We start from the raw sequence: 20,506 nt of genomic DNA on the forward strand, positions 1-20,506 counted from the left end.
TTTAGTAATGGCATTGTAACCAGGTTAGCCCGCTGGGTTACATTTCTCTATCCTTCAGATGTTAAACCGACTCTGCTCACTCAAGAACCCATGGTAGTTGTTGCAAGAGTAGGGATGTTAACCCCAGTGTCCGGGCTAAATTCCCTGTTGGCCCCTCTTACCACCACAGCCACCTAATCATCATCCCCAGCCTCCAATTGGCTTGTTCAACCTCTCCTCTCCCCTGTAACTCATCCCCAGGTCGTTGCTGTAAAAATTTGTTTGTAAATAAGAAATATATTGTACATCTGTCAAACTGCCTTGATAACACTAGGAACAGAACGCTATTCATTTTGAGAAGTGATAACACTAGGAACAGAACTGGTTGGAGAAGACAGAGAACGCTATTCATTTTGAGAAGTGATAACACTAGGAACAGAACTGCAGAGAGAGGACATGAGAGAACGCTATTCATTTTGAGAAGTGACAACACTAGGAACAGAACTGGAGAGAGAGGACATGAGAGAACGCTATTCATTTTGAGAAGTGACAACACTAGGAACAGAACTGCAGAGAGAGGACATGAGAGAACGCTATTCATTTTGAGAAGTGTCAAGAACCTAATGATGAGATGGTTATAATCAGTCTCGAGATTTGTTATTATTAGGATTGCCGGCATCAAAGCACCCCTAATAAAATGGTCGGAGTAGCTCAATGCCCGGTTGGTAACAAAATGTATAGTTTGGCAACATCACTACTCGAACACCAACAACTGCACCAATTGGCCTATAGGTGGCGCTGTATTACGTATTTAAAGTCTAAAGCTCAGCCCCACTGCCCTGTTTGACATACAACCACAAATTTAGGCATATCAGTGTTTCTCGTCACAAGGAACACATTTTCCTCAAGGACCCATGAGGTCCGCCGTATTGAATTTTTCGCCATATTGGATTTTTTATCACATCTTAAAATCTTCACATGAACCAGTAGACGACTCAAAACTCAGAATGTATGCTCATCATATCAGTCTCTAATAAGTTTGAGAAAAGCGGTACATCAAGATGGAAGAGAAAATGGCCTACTTTGTAAAAAATCTTGTCTTCTCTCTATCACCTTGTAACTGATTTAGGGTCTTGACGACACTAGTAGGAAGGTGTATTTCAAAACAGGTGTATATATATATACACACACACACAGTGAGGGTGAAAAAGTATTTGATATTTGCCCACTGACAAAGAAATGATCAGTCTATAATTTTAATGGTAGGTTTATTTGAACAGTGAGAGACAGAATAACAACAAAAAAATCTAGAAAAACGCATGTCAAAAATGTTATAAATTGATTTGCATTTTAATGAGGGAAATAAGTATTTGACCCCCTCTCAATCAGAAAGATTTCTGGCTCCCAGGTGTCTTTTATACAGGTAACGAGCTGAGATTAGGAGCACACTCTTAAAGGGAGTGCTCCTAATCTCAGTTTGTTACCTGTATAAAAGACACCAGACCCTAACCCTAACCAGATTCCAAACTTTCCACCATGGCCAAGACCAAAGAGCTCTCCAAGGATGTCAGGGACAAGATTGTAGACCTACACAAGGCTGAAATGGGCTACAAGACCATCGCCAAGCTGCTTGGTGAGAAGGTGACAACAGTTGGTGCGATTATTCGCAAATGGAAGAAACACAAAAGAACTGTCCATCTCCCTCGGCCTGGGGCTCCATGCAAGATCTCACCTTGTGGAGTTGCAATGATCATGAGAACTGTGAGGAATCAGCCCAGAACTACACGGGAGGATCTTGTCAATGATCTCAAGGCAGCTGGGACCATAGTCACCAAGAAAACAATTGGTAACACACTACGCCGTGAAGGACTGAAATCCTGCAGCACCCGCAAGGTCCCCCTGCTCAAGATAGCACATATACATGCCCGTCTGAAGTTTGCCAATGAACATCTGAATGATTCAGAGGACAACTGGGTGAAAGTGTTGTGGTCAGATGAGACCAAAATGGAGCTCTTTGGCATCAACTCAACTCGCCGTGTTTAGAGGAGGAGGAATGCTTTCTATGACCCCAAGAACACCATCCCCACCGTCAAACATGGAGGTGGAAACATTATGCTTTGGGGGTGTTTTTCTGCTAGGGGACAGGACAACTTCACCGCATCAAAGGGACGATGGACGGGACCATGTACCGTCAAATCTTGGGTGAGAACCTCCTTCCCTCAGCCAGGGCATTGAAAATGGGTCGTGGATGGGTATTCAAGCATGACAATGACCCAAAACACACGGCCAAGGCAACAAAGGAGTGGCTCAAGAAGAAGCACATTAAGGTCCTGGAGTGGCCTAGCCAGTCTCCAGACCTTAATCCCATAGAAAATCTGTGGAGGGAGCTGAAGGTTCGAGTTGCCAAACGTCAGCCTCGAAACCTTAATGACTTGGAGAAGATCTGAAAAGAGGAGTGGGACAAAATCCCTCCTGAGATGTGTGCAAACCTGGTGACCAACTACAAGAAACGTCTGACCTCTGATTGCCAACAAGGGTTTTGCCACCAAGTACTAAGTCATGTTTTGCAGAGGGGTCAAATACTTATTTCCCTCATTAAAATGCACATCAGTTTATAACATTTTTGACATGTGTTTTTCTGGATTTTTTTGTTGTTATTCGGTCTCTCACTGTTCAAATAAACCTACCATTAAAATTATAGACTGATCATTTCTTTGTAAGTGGGCAAACGTACAAAATCAGCAGGGGATCAAATACTTTTTCCCCTCACTCTATATCTCATATATATATATATATATATATATATATATATATATATATATATATATATATATATATATATATATATATATATATATATATATATAAATGGAAGCAACAAGCAATTCAATTGTGAACCTCAAACAGCTAGCATTTTTGCTAATGCTAAAACGATTTTTCAATTCTTCACATTAAGTCTGGAGATTTGGCGACTACAGTGTTTGTTAGTCCCTACAAATTTGCAAGGGAATAATTGCTACGTCAAACAGCCACTTCATGGCGCTATAAATAATGTACTATTATATTTTGTGAACACTTGCATATAGTACATGTACAAGGATGTATAATGCTTCAATGCAGCCATCTCTTTGTATCTCTTACTCACTTTTTCTCTTTCTCTCTCAGCCCCAACTTCTATATCCTTGACGAGCCAACCAATCACCTGGACATGGAAACGATTGAGGCTCTAGCGAAAGCGCTCAACAAATTCAAAGTAAGCTTGTTTCACTGTAAGTCCTTGAGAAAATGTCCTTTATTTATCAGTAGAGTAAATCTGGAGAAACTGTAATTCATGGATCGGTTTTCTTTAAACAGCCTCTATAAGCTTATTTTGGCCATCTCTAGCTAACAATCAATGGAAGTAATAGCACTTGAACACAGTTTTAATGTGCGTTCATACCCTTTTTAACTCTATCCTCTCCTCAGGGTGGAGTGGTCCTTGTCTCTCATGACGAGCGTCTGATCCGGCTCGTGTGCAGAGAGCTGTGGGTTTGTGAGCACGGGAACGTGCGGCGAGTGGAGGGGGGCTTCGACGAGTACCGGGATATCTTGCAAGAACAGTTCCGCAAGGAGGGCTACCTGTGAGGGGCAGCTCACCCATTACGCCAACTATGACAGTCATGCCAAGTTGCCAATTGACTTCAATAACCTAAAGCCCCCCCACTCTTCACTTCCTGACTGCCAATCATCATCCTCAGGTGGAGAACTGAGTTTAACTGGCTACTGTCCCGGCATCCTCTCTGCTCCCCCACACTACCGTTTTCGTTTTGTTTGTGATTTAGTTCGGCCCGGCAGTTCAAAGTGGCATACTCTTGTCTATTGTCCTGAAGCAGACAAGTTTTAGGGTACATGGAGGGTACAAAATCTGTCCACATGGAATGTCGATTGTGTGTGTACTCCAAAACTGCTCCGGCCTCGCCACTCCCAACCTTCCTGATCATAATAGTTTGAGCTGGTTTGGTTCACTTAACAACAAGGAGGATATTCCATCCTGTGAAGGTGGGGGTGTTGTACCCTTTAACTGTAACCCCATGTGGGCAGCCTTCTTGGAATAACGCTACATCCTTTTAGCTCTCATTAATATCAGTGAAGGGATGAATATGTACATGGATTTTTTTTTCTCCATTTCTTCATCCATGTTGAATATGTGTGTGATTGAGTGAGAGAGAGGATACATTTTAAGTGATATGGGATGATGTTTCACCTGAACATGTGTGCTCGTGATGGAGAGGGATCATCTCTTAATCAGTGGAACCTGGGGCTGAGCTGAAATGGCACCTTGTTCCCTACATTGTGCTGTATTTTGGGAACTAGCCAAAAGTGCACCATAGCGTCATTTCAGACACCCCTGGTCGTGTTCATTGGGCACCAAACAGAAGAAAACAGTCTGAAATGGAGGGACTACGTGGACTTGTTCAATAAGAAACACTCCTTTTCTGTTCCAAATGTTTTCTGTTGCGTTCCCTAATGAACACGATCCTGGAAACATCCATATGTGTTAGCATGGGAACCCACCAGCACAACAACTTGTACAACAGCAGAAGCTGGCTCCAGGTCTCTTGGGAAGAAGCAGCAGTATCTCCAAGTAAAGAGGGGTATTATTATAAATAAATATATATATATATATATATATATATACACACACCTTGAAGAAAATGATCAGAATAAAAAAACGAAATTCCTTCTGCTTCAACGTTATCGTTAACTTATAAATAGCTGTTTAAAGAACTATTCAATCATAACACCATGCTAATAAAAAAGCTTTAATCATCCATTTGCCAGGTCTGATGTTCTGCTCTCTCTGCTATTGTTCAACTAACACCATGTAACGTGACTTTATTATTTTGACAAAGTGGACCGCGTTTCATAACAATCTAGAGAAGATCTATGGATAGAGTCCATATCCAAGCGACAGAAAACACTCAAATAATATAAATGTTTTGTGAAAATTGTAAACGGATGCTTAATCATTCACAGGTTGAGTTCATAAAGGAGTGGACTGTGCGTGTGTATGGTGCCATACAGATTTGTCGATTACTTCAGAGCTCTCTACAGATTGGCGTACCTATAGAAAGTAGAGCTAGTCAGCTCTCTACAGATTGGCGTACCTATAGAAAGTAGAGCTAGTCAGCTCTCTACAGATTGGCGTACCTATAGAAAGTAGAGCTAGTCAGCTCTCTACAGATTGGCGTACCTATAGAAAGTAGAGCTAGTCAGCTCTCTACAGATTGGCGTACCTATAGAAAGTAGAGCTAGTCAGCTCTCTACAGATTGGCGTACCTATAGAAAGTAGAGCTAGTCAGCTCTCTACAGATTGGCATACGTATAGAAAGTAGAGCTAGTCAGCTCTACAGATTGGTGTACCTGTAGAGCTAGTCAGCTCTCTACAGATTGGCGTACCTATAGAAAGTAGAGCTAGTCAGCTCTACAGATTGGCGTACCTATAGAAAGTAGAGCAAGTCAGCTCTACAGATTGGCGTACCTATAGAAAGTAGAGCTAGTCATTTGACACTGGGGGGGGGGGTGTTTATCTGGCCCGGGTTACCCCAGTGGGAGAAGTTTGAATTGGGTGAAAGGTGACTGAGCCAGGTACCCCGCTATGGCCAATGGGAAAGTCAGCTCAAAACAAAAGTGACGTAATTAAGCACATGGAGTGATGCGTAGGATTATGTGATTGTTGAGTTAACGCTTTATCTGCCTTCAAAATTAAAACTAGTGTATTTTCTGGCAAAGAGATGTATGTTTCTGGACGATGCGCCATGCTGCCTTGTTGACAACATGACCGAGCTGCGCAGATTACTGTTAGATCTGAGAAGGGTGCTCCTCCCTCCCAGCTTTCGCCCAATGATGTTGCCTGGGTCAACGTAATAAAACTCCCTCAATGTAAAGAACAGTAGCCCTGGTGCTGAACTGTTTCTGCGTTCAACTGCACTGTTGCCTATTAAAATGAGACAAAAGTAAATCCGAAACAGACTAACCAAATGGAAGATAAACAACACAATGATGCACAGCTATGAGTGAACATGAGAAAAACGTGAGACTATTTCAATGCAACAGTCAGTAAAAATAAATGGGTGGGATAGGATGTTTGAGAGCATTGCATTACAATATAAATATAGTCATTCTGCATACAGTACATTCTGCTGTCCACAATACTGTCAACACACATTGCCATGGATGTACTTTACCCTCAATTACGATGCAAACTCATTCCCTGGCACAGCTCTTACAATTAAACAATCTTTACCATAATTCTTGTACATTTTCAAATCCATTTTCTTTTCATGACCTGTCATATGATCTCCTCCAGATCGCTTTGCCTATCCCAGTCAGGTGGTTGTTCCATTGGCAGCCCTGCTATGTCCTCAAACACTGGGGCATAGGTGTCGAAACACACACACATGTTCAGGAGCTGCTCCCAGTGTTGAGGGGAATCACCAGAGTCAGCCGTCCTAGTCCTGTACTGGGCCTGAGAGGGGGGCACAGGGTCTCTAAATGGGGAAGGGACAGGCAGGCTCTCTGCTGGTTCTCTGTGGGTGCGGGTGGTGATCAGTGTCCGCTCCCGTAACAAGCCCTGGGCGCTTAGTAGAGAGAAGTCCCTGTCAAAGTCGACCTCTGAGCAGGAAAAGGAGCTGTGGGTGTTGCTGTCTGAGGAACTGTCCATCCCTCTGTTTATCCCTCTGGTAGCTCTGCCAGGTCTGGGCCATTGAGCCAGCTGATGTAACTGAACACCCACAGGGCTGTTCAGCTTCCTCACCTCCTCTAAAGAGAGACACTGAGGAGGACCCCTCAGCCCTGGCACTACCAACCTCCCGGGGAAGCGCTGCTCTTCATCATCTACCTGGCTCAGCGGCCCACTGGCCATACCACATCCTACGTCTCTGGAGACTCTTTGGTCAGGGTGTGTCAGGGGCCTCTGCCACAGCTCCACTGGCCTCTCTCTGTCATCTGGATTTGGGGAGCCTGGCATTTTCTTCTGACATCCCCTCAATCCTCCCCTCACTCCAGTCTCTGTCCTCTCCCAATCTGTGTTGTAGAGAGACCCAGTGAGCCTCAGAGAGCCAGTGAGCCTCAGAGAGCCAGTGTCTATCTCGTAGTATTCCAGCTCCTCACTGTGTCCACCAGCCTCCAAACCTGGCCTGGCTGTACTGTAGCCGTCCTGGACAGCCTCCCTCGGTTTGTCCGCCCGGATCAGGTCAGGTGGCTTCCCTCTCACCACAGGTACAGTACTAGTGGTCCTCGGGCCTTCAAAACAAAACGCTCCGTTGTCCGTCCCTTCCTCTCCACGTTGCGGTGAGCCACTGTCAGCCTGACGCTTCTGTGGCCGGTGGCAGCAGGCGTTAGCATTGCATCTCCCCAGGCAGAGGAACACACCCAGGCAGAGGAGGAAGGAGGTGACGGGGAGAACCACGCCGATGACCCACAGAGGAGCGGAGGGGCCCCTGAGGGCCTCCTGATCAGAACACACTCCTGCTCCTCCCCGGAAGTCCTCTGGTGGAGGGGAGGAGCAGAGTTCACAGGAGCCAGCCGTGAGGCAGATACAGGAGCTGTTCCTAGTGCCAGCAGAGCTACCGCAGGCTGGAGCAGTGGGACAGGGCAGAGAGAGGCAAGGTAGACTGGCGTTGGTGGGGACATCCTCAGGGCAAGTGGTGGAAATACAGGAGCCTGGATGTACCAGAGGAAATGTGTGTTACAGTATGGACAGGTAAGAGGAGCCTATCTGTTAGATTTAATGTGTGTGTGTCAGTGACTCACATGAGGGAACACAGGAGCCTGGGGACTCGCAGCTGGACTGAAGCAGGGTAGAACTGGGCCAAACCTCCACTATCAGACTGTAGCCACTGACTGGCAGGAAATGGCCATTGTATCGGACATACTCCACACAACCAGAGAACCCTACTGAGGGGAGACAGAGGAAACATACTTGCCTGATCCCAAAACTTTCCCCTAGCTGCTAACCCCCTAGGTAACTATGTAGATTTAAAAAAAACTGGATGTAAATCAATATGGTATGATTGCTCCACTTTGCCTTCAAAGAGGTCAAGTGTATTTCTGGGATGGGAGTTCGTCACTTTATTTATTTTGACAAGACAGATGTAAGTAAAGATTGAGTGAAGTAGTGAAGGGCACAGACAGTTGGCAGACCCGGGGCTTGAACCCCGTCGCTAAGGGGGGAAACGAGTTCAGAGTCGGGAGCTTAGACTGCTACTCCATATTGCAACACCTATCCAATCCACTCGGATCTATGCAAGTACATAGGAGGTAGGATTTGGGATTGGCTGTACATCTTCACACTGCAGGTCACGACACATGAACACTAATACCCACAGAACACGATTACAGTAACACACCTAATGAATACACAGCTCAGCAGTATGTCATTGACTGACAAACTAAAATGTATTCCGATACGGGGTGAAGTTTCCCCTAGGTACAAGTCTAGGATTCATTCCCCTTCCCCAATTCTAACCTTAATAACCATTAGTGGAGAAAATGCTAAACTGACCGAAGATCAGCATCTAAGGGCAACTTCATCCTACACCATTTCTTCCAACCTGGGCGCTTGATTCTCGTGTCTCGGGGTGGTGGTGGAGTCGCTCCAAGGATGATCTTCTCAACATTGACAGCACTTAGGTCCAGAGCTCCATCATCGCTGGTGTTCATGACTGTCTGTCCGTCCATCAGAAGGACAGTGCTCTGTCCAACTGTGGAAAGATGGAGGACATGCCAGTCCCCATCCGCCATGCTGGTCTCTGAGGCTACCTAGCATGATAAATAATGATAACGGTATTTAGGTTATAGCACTGACAGCTAACACATATATTGAGAAAGAGGCCCATGCAGGAATGGAACCCAAACTCTGGTGTTGTCAGCAGCACCATGCTCCAACGCTGGTGGTTACCTCTGAGAGGACGCCTGACTTGTCTCTGGAGACGTACAGGAGGTTTCCATCCATCACCTGAACGTGTCAACGGAAACTTGGTTTAGAATACGGACAGCTAAGAGTTAACACTTTACTCCGAAAATGCAGACTCCAACAGAACTCTGAATGTACAGTACATTCGGAAAGTATTCAGACCCCTTGACTTTTTACACATTTTATTACATTACAGCCTTGTTCTAAAATGGATTAAATAGTTATTTCCCTCAATCTACACACAATACCCCATAATGACAAAGGAAAAAACTTTTTTTTTTAGAAATGTTTAGAATTTTATTAAACAAACAGATACCTTATGTGGCAAAGAAGGGGGTCGAGTGATAAATGGCAGATATGTGAGGGCAGAACTAATAAATGGGCTCTGCCCGATCACTAAAATGGCCACCCCGATCAGAACTACAGATCACAATTCCCAGAAGCAAGGGGAACCCTCAGAAGGTGGAGCCGACCCACAGATAAAGGGTCAAGAAAAACCAGGAAGAGAAAGAGAGGGCGGGAAGGATCTATGAAACATTGAGAAAGAGACAATCTACATTGGCTGGATTTACCGTGTATGAGCTGGACTGTTTTGGACTTACCTGTTGGCGTTTAGACCAGGACCTACCGAGAACCAGATTTGTGTACCGAACCCTGCTATCCTTGACCTTACCTGCGGCCTGGGTGGACCAGGACAGCGAAACAAACACACAGGTACTGTCAAGTTCAAAATAACTTTCATTCTGGGCTGACTTTGGTGACAGTTTCCCACTTAATTTGTGACAAACGCTCCTAACTTTGAAAAGGTTTGCCACACTTATTTACATAAGTATTCAGACACTGCTATGAGACTCAAAATTGAGCTCAGGAGCATCCTGTTTCCATTGATCATCCTTGATGTTTCTACAACGTGATTGAAGTCCACCTGTGGTCAATTCAATTGATTAGACATGATTTGGAAAGGCACACCCCATTATTTTATTTTTTATTTCACCTTTATTTAACCAGGTAAGCTAGTTGAGAACAAGTTCTCATTTACAACTGCGACCTGGCCAAGATAAAGCAAAGCAGTGCGACAGAAACAACAACACAGAGTTACATGGAATAAACAAGCGTACAGTCAACACAATAGGAAAAAAATAAAGTCTATATACAGTGTGTGCAAATGGCATGAGGAGGTATGGCAATAAATAGTCCATAGTAGCGAAGTAATTACAATTTAGCAGATTAACACTGGAGTGATAGATGAGCAGATGATGTGCAAGTAGTGATACTGGTGTGCAAAAGAGCAGAAAAGTAAATAAAAACAATATGGGGATGAGGTAGGTAGATTGGGTGGGGTATTTACAGATGGACTATGTACGGCTGCAGCAATCAGTTAGCTGCTCAGATAGCTGATGTTTAAAGTTAGTGAGGGAAATATAAGTCTCCAGCTTCAGCGATTTTTGCAATTCGTTCCAGTCAATGGCAGCAGAGAACTGGAAGGAAAGGCGGCAAAAGTAGGTGTTGGCTTTGGGGATGACCAGTGAGATATACCTGCTGGAGCGCGTGCTATGGGTGGGTGTTGTTATCGTGACCAGTGAGCTGAGATAAGGCGGAGCTTTACCTAGCATAGACTTGTAGACGACCTGGAGCCAGTGGGTCTGGCAACGAATATGTAGCGAGGGCCAGCCGACTAGAGCATACAGGTCGCAGTGGTGGGTGGTATAAGGAGCTTTGGTAACAAAACTGATGGCACTGTGATAGACTGCATCCAATTTGCTGAGTAGAGTATTGGAAGCTATTTTGTAGATGACATCGCCGAAGTTGAGGATCAGTAGGATAGTCAGTTTTACTAGGGTAAGTTTGGCAGCATGAGCGAAGGAGGCTTTGTTGCGAAATAGAAAGCCGATTATAGATTTGATTTTGGATTGGAGATGTTTGATATGAGTCTGGAAGGAGAGTTTACAGTCTAGCCAGACACCTAGGTATTTGTAGTTGTATTCTAGGTCAGAACCGTCCAGAGTAGTGATGCTGGGCGGGCGGGTGCGGGCAGCGAATGGTTGAAAAGTATGCATTTGGTTTTGCTAGCGTTTAAAAGCAGTTGGAGGCCACGGAAGGAGTGTTGTATGGCATTGAAGCTCGTCTGGAGGTTAGTTAACACAGTGTCCAAAGAAGGGACTGAATGGTGTCGTCTGCGTAGAGGTGGATCAGGGAATCACCCGCAGCAAGAGCGACATCGTTGATATATACAGAGAAAAGAGTCGGCCCGAGAATTGAACCCTGTGGTACCCCCATAGAGACTGCCAGAGGTCCGGACAACAGGCCCTCCAATTTGACACACTGAACTCTGTCTGCGAAGTAGTTGGTGAACCAGGCGAGGCAGTCATTTGAGAAACCAAGGCTATTGTGTCTGCCAATAAGAATACGGTGATTGACAGAGTCGAAAGCCTTGGCCAGGTCGATGAAGACGGCTGCACAGTACTGTCTTTTATCGATGGCGGTTATGATATCGTATAGTACCTTGAGCGTGGCTGAGGTGCACCCGTGACCAGCTCGGAAACCGGATTGCACAGCGGAGAAGGTACGGTGGGATTCGAAATGGTCAGTGATCTGTTTATTAACTTGGCTTTCAAAGACTTTAGAAAGGCAGGGCAGGATGGATATAGGTCTGTAACAGTTTGGGTCTAGAGTGTCACCCCCTTTGAAGAGGGGGATGACCGCGTCAGCTTTCCAATCTTTAGGGATCTCGGACGAAATGAAAGAGAGCTTGAACAGACTGATAATAGGGGTTGCAACAATGGCGGCGGATAATTTTAGAAAGAGAGGGTCCAGATTGTCTAGCCCAGCTGATTTGTACGGGTCCAGGTTTTGCAGCTCTTTCAGAACATCTGCGATCTGGATTTGGGTGAAGGAGAAGCTGGGGAGGCTCGGGCAAGTAGCTGCGAGGGATGCGGAGCTGTTGGCCGGGGTTGGGGTAGCCAGGAGGAAAGCATGGCCAGCTGTAGAGAATCGTTTATTGAAATTTTCGATTATCATGGATTTATCGGTGGTGACTGTATCGCCTAGCCTCAGTGCAGTGGGCAGCTGGGAGGAGGTGCTCTTGTTCTCCATGGACTTTACAGTGTCCCAAAACCTTTTGGAGTTCTACAGGATGCAAATTTCTGTTTGAAAAAGCTAGCCTTTGCTTTCCTGACTGGCTGTGTGTATTGGTTCCTGACTTCCCTGAACAGTTAAATATCGTGGGGACTATTCGATGCTATTGCAGTCCGCCACAGGATGTTTTTGTGCTGGTCGAGGGCAGTCAGGTCTGGAGTGAACCAAGGGCTTTATCTGTTCTTAGTTCTACATTCTTTGAAAGGGGCATGCTTATTTAAGATTGTGAGGAAATTACTTTTAAAGAACGACCAGGCATCCTCGACTGACGGGATGAGGTCAATATCCTTCCAGGATACCTGGGCCAGGTCGATTAGAAAGGCCTGCTCGCAGAAGTGTTTTAGGGAGCGTTTGACAGTGATGAGGGGTGGTCGTTTGACCGCGGACCCATAGCGGATGCAGGCAATGAGGCAGTGATTGCTGAGATCCTGATTGAAAACAGCAGAGGTGTATTTGGAGGGCAAGTTGGTCAGGATAATATCTATGAGGGTGCCCATGTTTACGGATTTAGGGTTGTACCTGGTGGTTTCCTTGATAATTTGTGTGAGATTGAGGGCATCTAGCTTAGATTGTAGGACTGCTGGGGTGTTAAGCATATCCCAGTTTAGGTCACCTAACAGCACGAACTCTGAAGATAGATGGGGGGCCATCAATTCACATATGATGTCCAGGGCACAGCTGGGAGCTGAGGGGGATCTATAACAGGCGGCAACAGTGAGAGACTTATTTCTGGAGAGATTAATTTTTAAAATTAGAAGCTTAAACTGTTTGGGCATAGACCTGGAAAGTATGATAGAACTTTGCAAGCTATCTCTGCAGTAGATTGCAACTCCTCCCCTTTTGGCAGTTCTATCTTGATGGAAAATGTTGTAGTTGGGTATGGAAATCTCAGAATTTTTGGTGGCCTTCCTAAGCCAGGATTCAGACACGGCAAGGACATCAGGGTTGGCAGGGTGTGCTAAAGCAGTGAGTAAAACAAACATGGGGAGGAGGCTTCTGATGTTAACATGCATGAAACCAAGGCTTTTTCGATTACAGAAGTCAACAAATGAGAGTGCCTGGGGACATTTAGGGCCTGGGTTAGCCTCCACATCACCCGAGGAACAGAGGAGGAGTAGGATGAGGGTACGGCTAAAGGCTAGCAAAACTGGTCGTCTGGTGCGTTGGGGACAGAGAATAAAAGGAGGAGATTTCTGGGCGTGGTAGAATAGATTCAGGGCATAATGTGTAGACAAGGGTATGGTGGGGTGCGGGTACAGTGGAGGTAAGCCCAGGCACTGAGTGATAAGAGGTTGCATCTCTAGACATGCTGGTTATACTGGGTGAGGTATCCTAAACAGTATACAAGGCATATTGACATTTGAGAGAGACATAAAGCGAGGCATAAAGCAATCACAGGTGTTGATTGGGAGAGCTAGCTCAGTCAACAACGGGTAAGACAACAACAGCTAATCAGCTAAGTCAACAACAACATGTAAAATGGCGATGAATGGGCAGAGAGGGTCGGTTAACTACACACAGGGCCTGAGTTCGGGGCTAGGGCCGACAGATAAACAAAGGTAAACAAAGTGGAATACCGTGATAAATGAACAGTCCAGCAGGCATCAGCTATGTAGCCAAGTGATCATAGGGTCCAGTCTACAGCAATAGGTGAAACAGGGAAGCAGCTAGGTAGTCGTTACTACGCTAGCACGTGGGAGACACGGCATTTAAAGTTAGCAGTCCGGGGTAAGTAGAAGCGTCTGCTCCGTCGTCCGGCAAAGGCCGGTTGAAGGCACAGCTGATGGAATTACGTCTGCGGACCAGTCGTGGTGGTACGGCGGGGCGCCGTGTCGACGAAGGGACCGGGCCAGATGGCTGAAGAGGTATTGTATTTGTGGGAATTTCGTTTGCTAGCCGGAAGATGCGCCTGGCTCAGGGCTAGCTTCGGGGCTGGGTCACTCAGTGGCAGCTAGCTAGCTGTGATGATCAATGGTCCAGGGTTTATGGCAGGAATCTGGCGTTAGGTGGAGAAAAACAGTCCGAGGCTGGCAGGTAATATCCAGGCTAAAAAAACGGCTGGTGCCTGAGCAGAGGGTAAAGGCCGCTAGCAGTGGCTAACAATGACTAAATAGCTAGTAACTTAGCTAATCAGCTGGCTACCTTCTGATGAAAGGTTTGGCTATAAGGTCTAAAAAAATAGCGGATCCGTGTCACATTGAGTGAGGCGGGTTACCTGAAGGTATATTTAATTTAAAAATGGAAAAAGAGATTGAAAAATAAATTGGAATATATACAAAAAGAGACGAAAAATACAAAAAGTAAACGAGAGGACAACAAACCACGTCTGCACTGCTACGCCATCTTCGATCCACCTGTCTACATATGGCCCCCCATTTGACAGTGCATGTCGGAGCGTGTTGAAGGAATTGTCTTGTAGAGCTCCGAGACAGGAATGTGTCGAGGCACAGATCTGGGGAAGGGTATCAAAACATTTCTGCAGCATTGAAGGTCCCCAAGAACGCAGTGACCTCCATCATTCTTAAATGGAAGAAGTTTGGAACCACCAAGACTCTTCTTAGAGCTGGCCAAACTGAGCAACAGGGGGAGAAGGGCCTTGGTCAGGGAGGTGACCAAGAACCCGATGGTAACTCTGACAGAGCTCCAGAGTTCCTCTGTGGAGATGGTTGTCCTTCTGGAAGGTTCTCCCATCTCTGCAGCACTCCACCAATTAGGCCTTTATGGTAGAGCGGCCAGACGGAAGCCACTCCTCAGTAGAAGGCACATGACAGCCCGCTGGGAATTTGCCAAAAGGCACCTAAAGGACTCTGACCATGAGAAACAAGATTCTCTGCTCTGATGAAGCATTTTGGTGGCAGCATCATGCTGTGGGTATGTATTTCAGCGGCAGGGACTGGGAGACTAGTCAGGATCGAGGGGAAGATAAATGTAGCAAAGTACAGAAAGATCCTTGATGAAAACCTGCTCCAGAGCACTCAGGCACTCTGACTAAGGAAAATAAAATTGATGACCTACTATTAAGATGATCCTACCAACGGGACATTAAAAACTTTAACATCTTATGTTTCACCGAGACGTGGTTGAACGAAGAAACGGACAATATAGAGCGGGCAGGATTTTCCATGCACCGGCAGAACAGAGACGCAACCTCTGGTAAGACGAGGGGTGGGGGTGTGTGTCTGTTTGTCAATAACAGCTGGTGCGTGTTGTCTAATATTAAAGAAGTATCAAGGTATTGCTCGTCTGAGGTAGAGTACCTTATAATAAGCTGTCGACCACACTATCTACCAAGAGAGTTCTCATCTGTATTATTCGTAGCTGTCTATTTACCACCACAAAGCGAAGCTGGCACTAAGACCACTCTTTCCCTCAATGTGAGCAAGACAAAGGAGCTGATCGTGGACTACAGGAAAAGGCAGGTTGAACAGGCCCTCATTAACATCGACCGGGCTGTAGCGGGTCGAGAGTTTCAAGTTCCTTGGTGTCCACATCACCAACGAACTATCATGGTCCAAACACACCAAGACAGTTGTGAAGAGGGCACGACAAAACCTTTTCCCCCTCAGGAGACTGAAAAGATTTGGCATGGGTCCCCAGATCCTCAAAAGGTTCTACAGCTACACCATCGAGAGCATCCTGACCGATTGCATCACTGCCTGGTATGGCAACTGCTCGGCCTCCGACCGCAAGGCACTACAGAGGGTAGTTCGAAGGGCCCAGTACATCACTGGGGCCAAGCTTCCTGCCATCCAGGACCTATATAATAGGCGGTGTCAGCGGAAAGCCCATAAAATTGTCAGAGACTCCAGTTACCCAAGTTAGACTGTTTTCTCTGCTACCGCACGGCAAGCGGTACCGGAGCACCAGGTCTAGGACCAAAAGACTCCTCAACATCTTCTATCCCCAAGCCATTAGACTGCCGAACAATTCATAAAAATCGCCACCGGACAATTTACATTGACACCCCCCCTCTTGTACACTGCTGCTACTCGCTGTTTGTTTGTTACCTATGCAGAGTCACTTCGCCCCCACCTACGTGTACAGATTACCTCAACTAGCCTGTACCCCTGCATACTGACTCGGTAGCGGTGCCCCCTGTATATAGCCTCATTATTATTATTGTGTTACTTATTATTGTTACTTTTTATTTCAGCCTACTTGGTAAATATTTTCTTCTTCTTGAACTGCACTGTTGGTTAAGGGCTTGTAAGTAAGCATTTCACGGTGAAGTCTACACTTGTTGTATTCGGCGCATGTGGCGAATAAAGTTTGATTTGATTCGGGGCGAAGGTTAATCTTCCAACAGGACAACAACCCTAAGTACACAGCCAAGACAATGCAGGAGTGGCTTCGGGACAAGTCTCTGTATATCCTTGAGTGGCCCAGCCAGAGCCCCGACTTGAACTCGATCGAACATCTCTGGAGAGACCTGAAAATAGCTGTGCAGCGATGCTCCTCATCCAACCTGACAGAGCTTGAGAGAATGTGCAGAGAAGAATGGGAGAAACTCCCCAAATGCAGGTGTGCCAAGCTTGTAGTGTCATACCCAAGAAGACTCAAGTTTGTAGTCGCTGCCAAAGGTGCTTCAACATAATACTGAGTAGAGGATCTGAATACTTATGTAAATGTGATCTTTTTATTTGTATTATTATTTTTTACAAAGTTTCTAAAGAACAGTTTTTACTTTGTCATTATGGGGTATTGTGTGTAGATTGATGAGGGAAACTATTTCATCAATTTTAGAATAAGGCTGTAACGTAACAAAATGTGGAAAAAGTGAAGGGGTCTGAATACTTTCTGAATACAGTGTATAGGATTCATCCCAAATGGCACCCTATGACTTTATAGTGCACTACTTTTGACCATGGCTCATAGCGCTCTGGTCAAAAGTAGTGCACTACAGAATAGAGTGCCATTTGGAACCACAGTTCACCCAAAGAATGTCATTTAAGAAGCTCTCTCCTCCTCTCCATTGCAAACTCAATTAACTAAACTGTCTACAGTGGCAATAAAAATGATGTGAACCCTTTGGATTTACTGGGATTTCTGCATAAATTGGTCATCAAATTTGATCTGATCTTCATCTAAGTCACAACAATAGACAAACATAGTGTGCTTAAACTAATAACACAGATATTGTATTTTTCTTGTCTATTTTAAATACATAATTTAAACATTCACAGTGTAGGTTGTAAAAAGAATGTAAACCCCTAGGCTAATGACCTCCAAAAGCTAATTGGAGTCAGGAGTCAGCTAACCTGGAGTCCAATCAATGAGACGAGATTGGAGATGTTGGTTAGAGCTGCCTTGCCCTGCCTTGCCCAAAATTTGAGTTTGCTATTCACAAGAAGCATTGCCTGATGTGAACCATGCCTCGAACAAAAGAGATCTCAGAAGACTTAAGATTAAGAATTGTTGACTTGTATAAAGCTGGAAAGGGTTACAAAAGTATCTCTAATAGCCTTGATATTCATCAGTAAGACAAATTGTCTATAAATTGAGAAAGTTCAGCACTGTTGCTACTTTCCCTAGGAGTGGCCATCCTGCAAAGATGACTGCAAGAGCCAGCACAGAATGCTCAATGAACTTAAGAAGAATCCTAGAGTGTCAGCTAAAGACTTACAGAAATCTCTGGAACACACTAACATCTCTGACGTGTCTACGATATGTAAAACACTAAACAAGAATAGTGTTCATGGGAGGACACTACGGAAGAAGCCACTGCTGTCCAAAAAAAAAACATTGCTGCAAGTCTGAAGTTTGCAAAAGTGCACCTGGATGTTCCACAGCGCTACTGGCAAAATATTCTGTAGACAGATGAAACTACAGTTGAGTTGTTTGGAAGGAACACACAACACTATGTGTGGAGAAGAAAAGGCACAGCACACCAACATCAAAACCTCATCCCAACTGTAAAGTATTGTGGAGGGAGCATCGTGGTTTGGGGCTGCTTTGCTGCCTCAGGGCCTGGACAGCTTACTATCATCAACGGAAAAATGAATTCCCAAGTTTATCAAGACATTTTGCAGGAGAAGGTTAGGCTATCTGTCCGCCAATTGAAGCTCAACAGAAATTGGGTGACGTAACAGGACAACGACCCAAAACACAGAAGTAAATCAACAACAGAATGGCTTCAACAAGAAAATACACCTTCTGGAGTGTCCCAGTCAAAGTCCTGACCTCAACCCCATTGAGATGCTGTGGCATGACCTCAAGATAGCAGTTCACAGCAGACATCCCAAGAATATTGCTGAACTAAAACAGTTTTTTAAAGAGGAATGGTCCAAAATTCCTCCTGACCGTTGTGCAGGTCTGATCCACAACTACAGAAAATGTTTGGTTGAGGTTACTGCTGCCAAAGGAGGGTCAACCAGTTATTAAATCCAAGGGTTCACATACTTTTTCCACCCTGCACTGTGAATGTTTACACGGTGTGTTCAATAAAGACATGAAAACATATAATTGTGTGTGTTATTAATTTAAGCAGACTGTGTTTATCTATTGTTGTGACCTAGATGAAGATCGGATCAAATTTTATGAAATCCAGGTATTTCCAAAGGGTTCACATAATTTTTCTTGCCCCTGTACATTCAAATTCTCTGAACACATACCGGTGTTAACATTATTGGTATTTCACTTAGAAATATCTCTAATCTCACATGAAATCTCATGTGCGGCAGGTAGCCTAGTGGTTAGACCATTGGACTAGTAACCAAACGGTTGCAAGATCGAATCCCCCAGCTGACAAGGTAAAAAATCTGTCGTTCTGCCCCTGAACAAGGCAGTTAATCCACTGTTCCTAGGCCGTCATTGAAAATAAGAATTTGTTCTTAACTGACTTGCCTAGTTAAATAAAGGTAATAAAATAAATGTGCAGCTCACCCTGAGCTCAAAGTGTCCTTTCCTTCCCAAAACGAACAGCAACACCGCGTCTCTCTCCACAGTCTTCACCTTGACTTCTATCTCAGAGAGATCTCTGCTGCTCTCTGTCTGTCCTCTGTCTTCGTCCAGCAGGTCTCTCAGCTGCTGCTCTCTCCTGTAGCTCTCTCTGACCACATACTCTATGTAGCCGCTACTGCCCAGCCGTAACACATGCTCCTCTGAAATCTCTGTCCAAAATAAAATACTTGGTCAGTGGAGCTGCGAGTCATTGAACAGGTTGGTCACACCATGAAACAGAAGCACAGTCCTGTTTAGTGGTACTGTCGTACCAGGAAGGCTGGGGTTAATTTGTTTTTTAATTCAGTCAATTCAGGGAGTAAATTGTGTAAATTGCCCATTGTTTTTGATAATGTTTTCTTGAATTGAAATCGGAATTGTCCCCACATGTGTAGGCCAGTACCTGTGTTACAGGTGGTTCCAGTGTAGTGATGTGTACACTGACAGATGTAGTGAGACCAGAGGTCCTGACACACTCCTCCGTTCAGACACGGACCACTGAGACACGGAGACACTGCTGCTCGAGGACACCTAGTGACCATACCATCCATTGGTTATACTGTATGTTAACTGTCAATAGGACTATACCATCTATCTGTTTTACTGTATGGATCCCCTCATCTGACTTAAGATTTTGACAACAACAGGTGGCTCCTCTACAGCTACGACAACTACTACATCCCACCATTTTAGGATAAATCCTGAATGGCACCCTTTTACCTATATAGTACACTTCTTTTGGTCCCACAGAGGATGTAAATCTGAGCTCATACCTCTCCAAGAAGTTGTAGGCCGCCAGAGCTTTGGTAAGCCCTAAAGGTATACCATTTACTTTCATGTTTCTCACACAGCCAACAAAGTCATGAGTCTGGACTTGACCAGGCCGCAGCAGAACAGATTCAATAGACCTGACTCCCCCAAACGTCATGTTACTGCCGCCAACATCCAGGGTCCTGGGAGGGACAGCAGGGACCAAGAACACAATGTAGTAAGTGAGAATGAATATAACACATTGATATGACATTCAATTAAACACAACCCACATGAACTCAGCAAAAACTTCACAGATCTTCATTGTAAAGGGTTTAAACACCGTTTCCCATGCTTGTTCAATGAAACATAAACAATTAATGAACATGCACCTGTGGAACAGTCGTTAAGACACTAACAGCTTACAGACGGTAGGCAATTAAGGTCACAGTTATGAAAACTTAGGACACTAGAGAGGCCTTTCTACTGACTCTGAAAAACACCAAAAATATTTCCAGGGTCCCTGCTCATCTGCGTGAATATGCCTTAGGCATGCTGCAAGGAGGCATGAGGACTGCAGACGTGACCAGGGCAATAAATTGCTGTGAGACGCCTAAGACAGCTCTACAGGGATACAGGACAGACAGCTGATCGTCCTCGCCGTGGCAGACCACGTGTAACACATGCACAGGATTGAGATCCGAACATCACACCTGCGGGACAGGTACAGGATGGCAACAACAACTG

At 45.1% G+C, this 20,506-nt stretch overlaps 2 protein-coding genes across 2 annotated transcripts in view; one reads left to right on the plus strand and one right to left on the minus strand.

Moving 5' to 3' along the window:
* The window catches only part of LOC106612436 (ATP-binding cassette sub-family F member 3), a 35,091-nt gene extending 30,451 nt beyond the window's left edge, over positions 1–4,640 (plus strand). Inside the window, exons 20-21 of the mRNA XM_014213558.3 lie at positions 3,145–3,232; positions 3,445–4,640. Of these exons, the coding sequence (XP_014069033.1) occupies positions 3,145–3,232; positions 3,445–3,603 (247 nt within the window). The 3' untranslated portion in view covers positions 3,604–4,640. The remainder of the gene's footprint in view (positions 1–3,144; positions 3,233–3,444) is intronic.
* A 1,499-nt stretch (positions 4,641–6,139) lies between these two features.
* On the minus strand, positions 6,140–19,974 carry LOC106612434 (protocadherin Fat 4). Its single transcript, XM_082956139.1, has 6 exons — positions 19,413–19,974; positions 18,953–19,179; positions 8,921–8,977; positions 8,574–8,781; positions 7,774–7,917; positions 6,140–7,683 (listed from the first exon to the last, which is right to left on the minus strand). The coding sequence occupies exons 1-6, from the start codon at positions 19,558–19,560 to the stop codon at positions 6,311–6,313; spliced, it is 2,157 nt and encodes a 718-aa protein (XP_082812265.1). The 5' UTR covers positions 19,561–19,974; the 3' UTR covers positions 6,140–6,310.
* Between the last annotated feature and the right edge of the window lie 532 nt (positions 19,975–20,506).

This window comes from Salmo salar, chromosome 09, assembly GCF_965601325.2.
Source record: "Salmo salar chromosome 09, fSalSal1, whole genome shotgun sequence".
NCBI classification, from domain to species: domain Eukaryota; kingdom Metazoa; phylum Chordata; class Actinopteri; order Salmoniformes; family Salmonidae; genus Salmo; species Salmo salar.

Coding starts and splice junctions, on each gene's coding strand:
- LOC106612434 (XM_082956139.1), bottom strand. CDS start 19,560: ATGGATGGTATGGTCACTAGGTGTCCTCGAGCAGCAGTGTCTCCGTGT. Junction 19,180..19,412: donor TGGAACCACCTGTAACACAG/GTACTGGCCTAC, acceptor TATTTTGGACAG/AGATTTCAGAGGAGCATGTG. Junction 8,782..8,920: donor AGTCAGGCGTCCTCTCAGAG/GTAACCACCAGC, acceptor TTATCATGCTAG/GTAGCCTCAGAGACCAGCAT.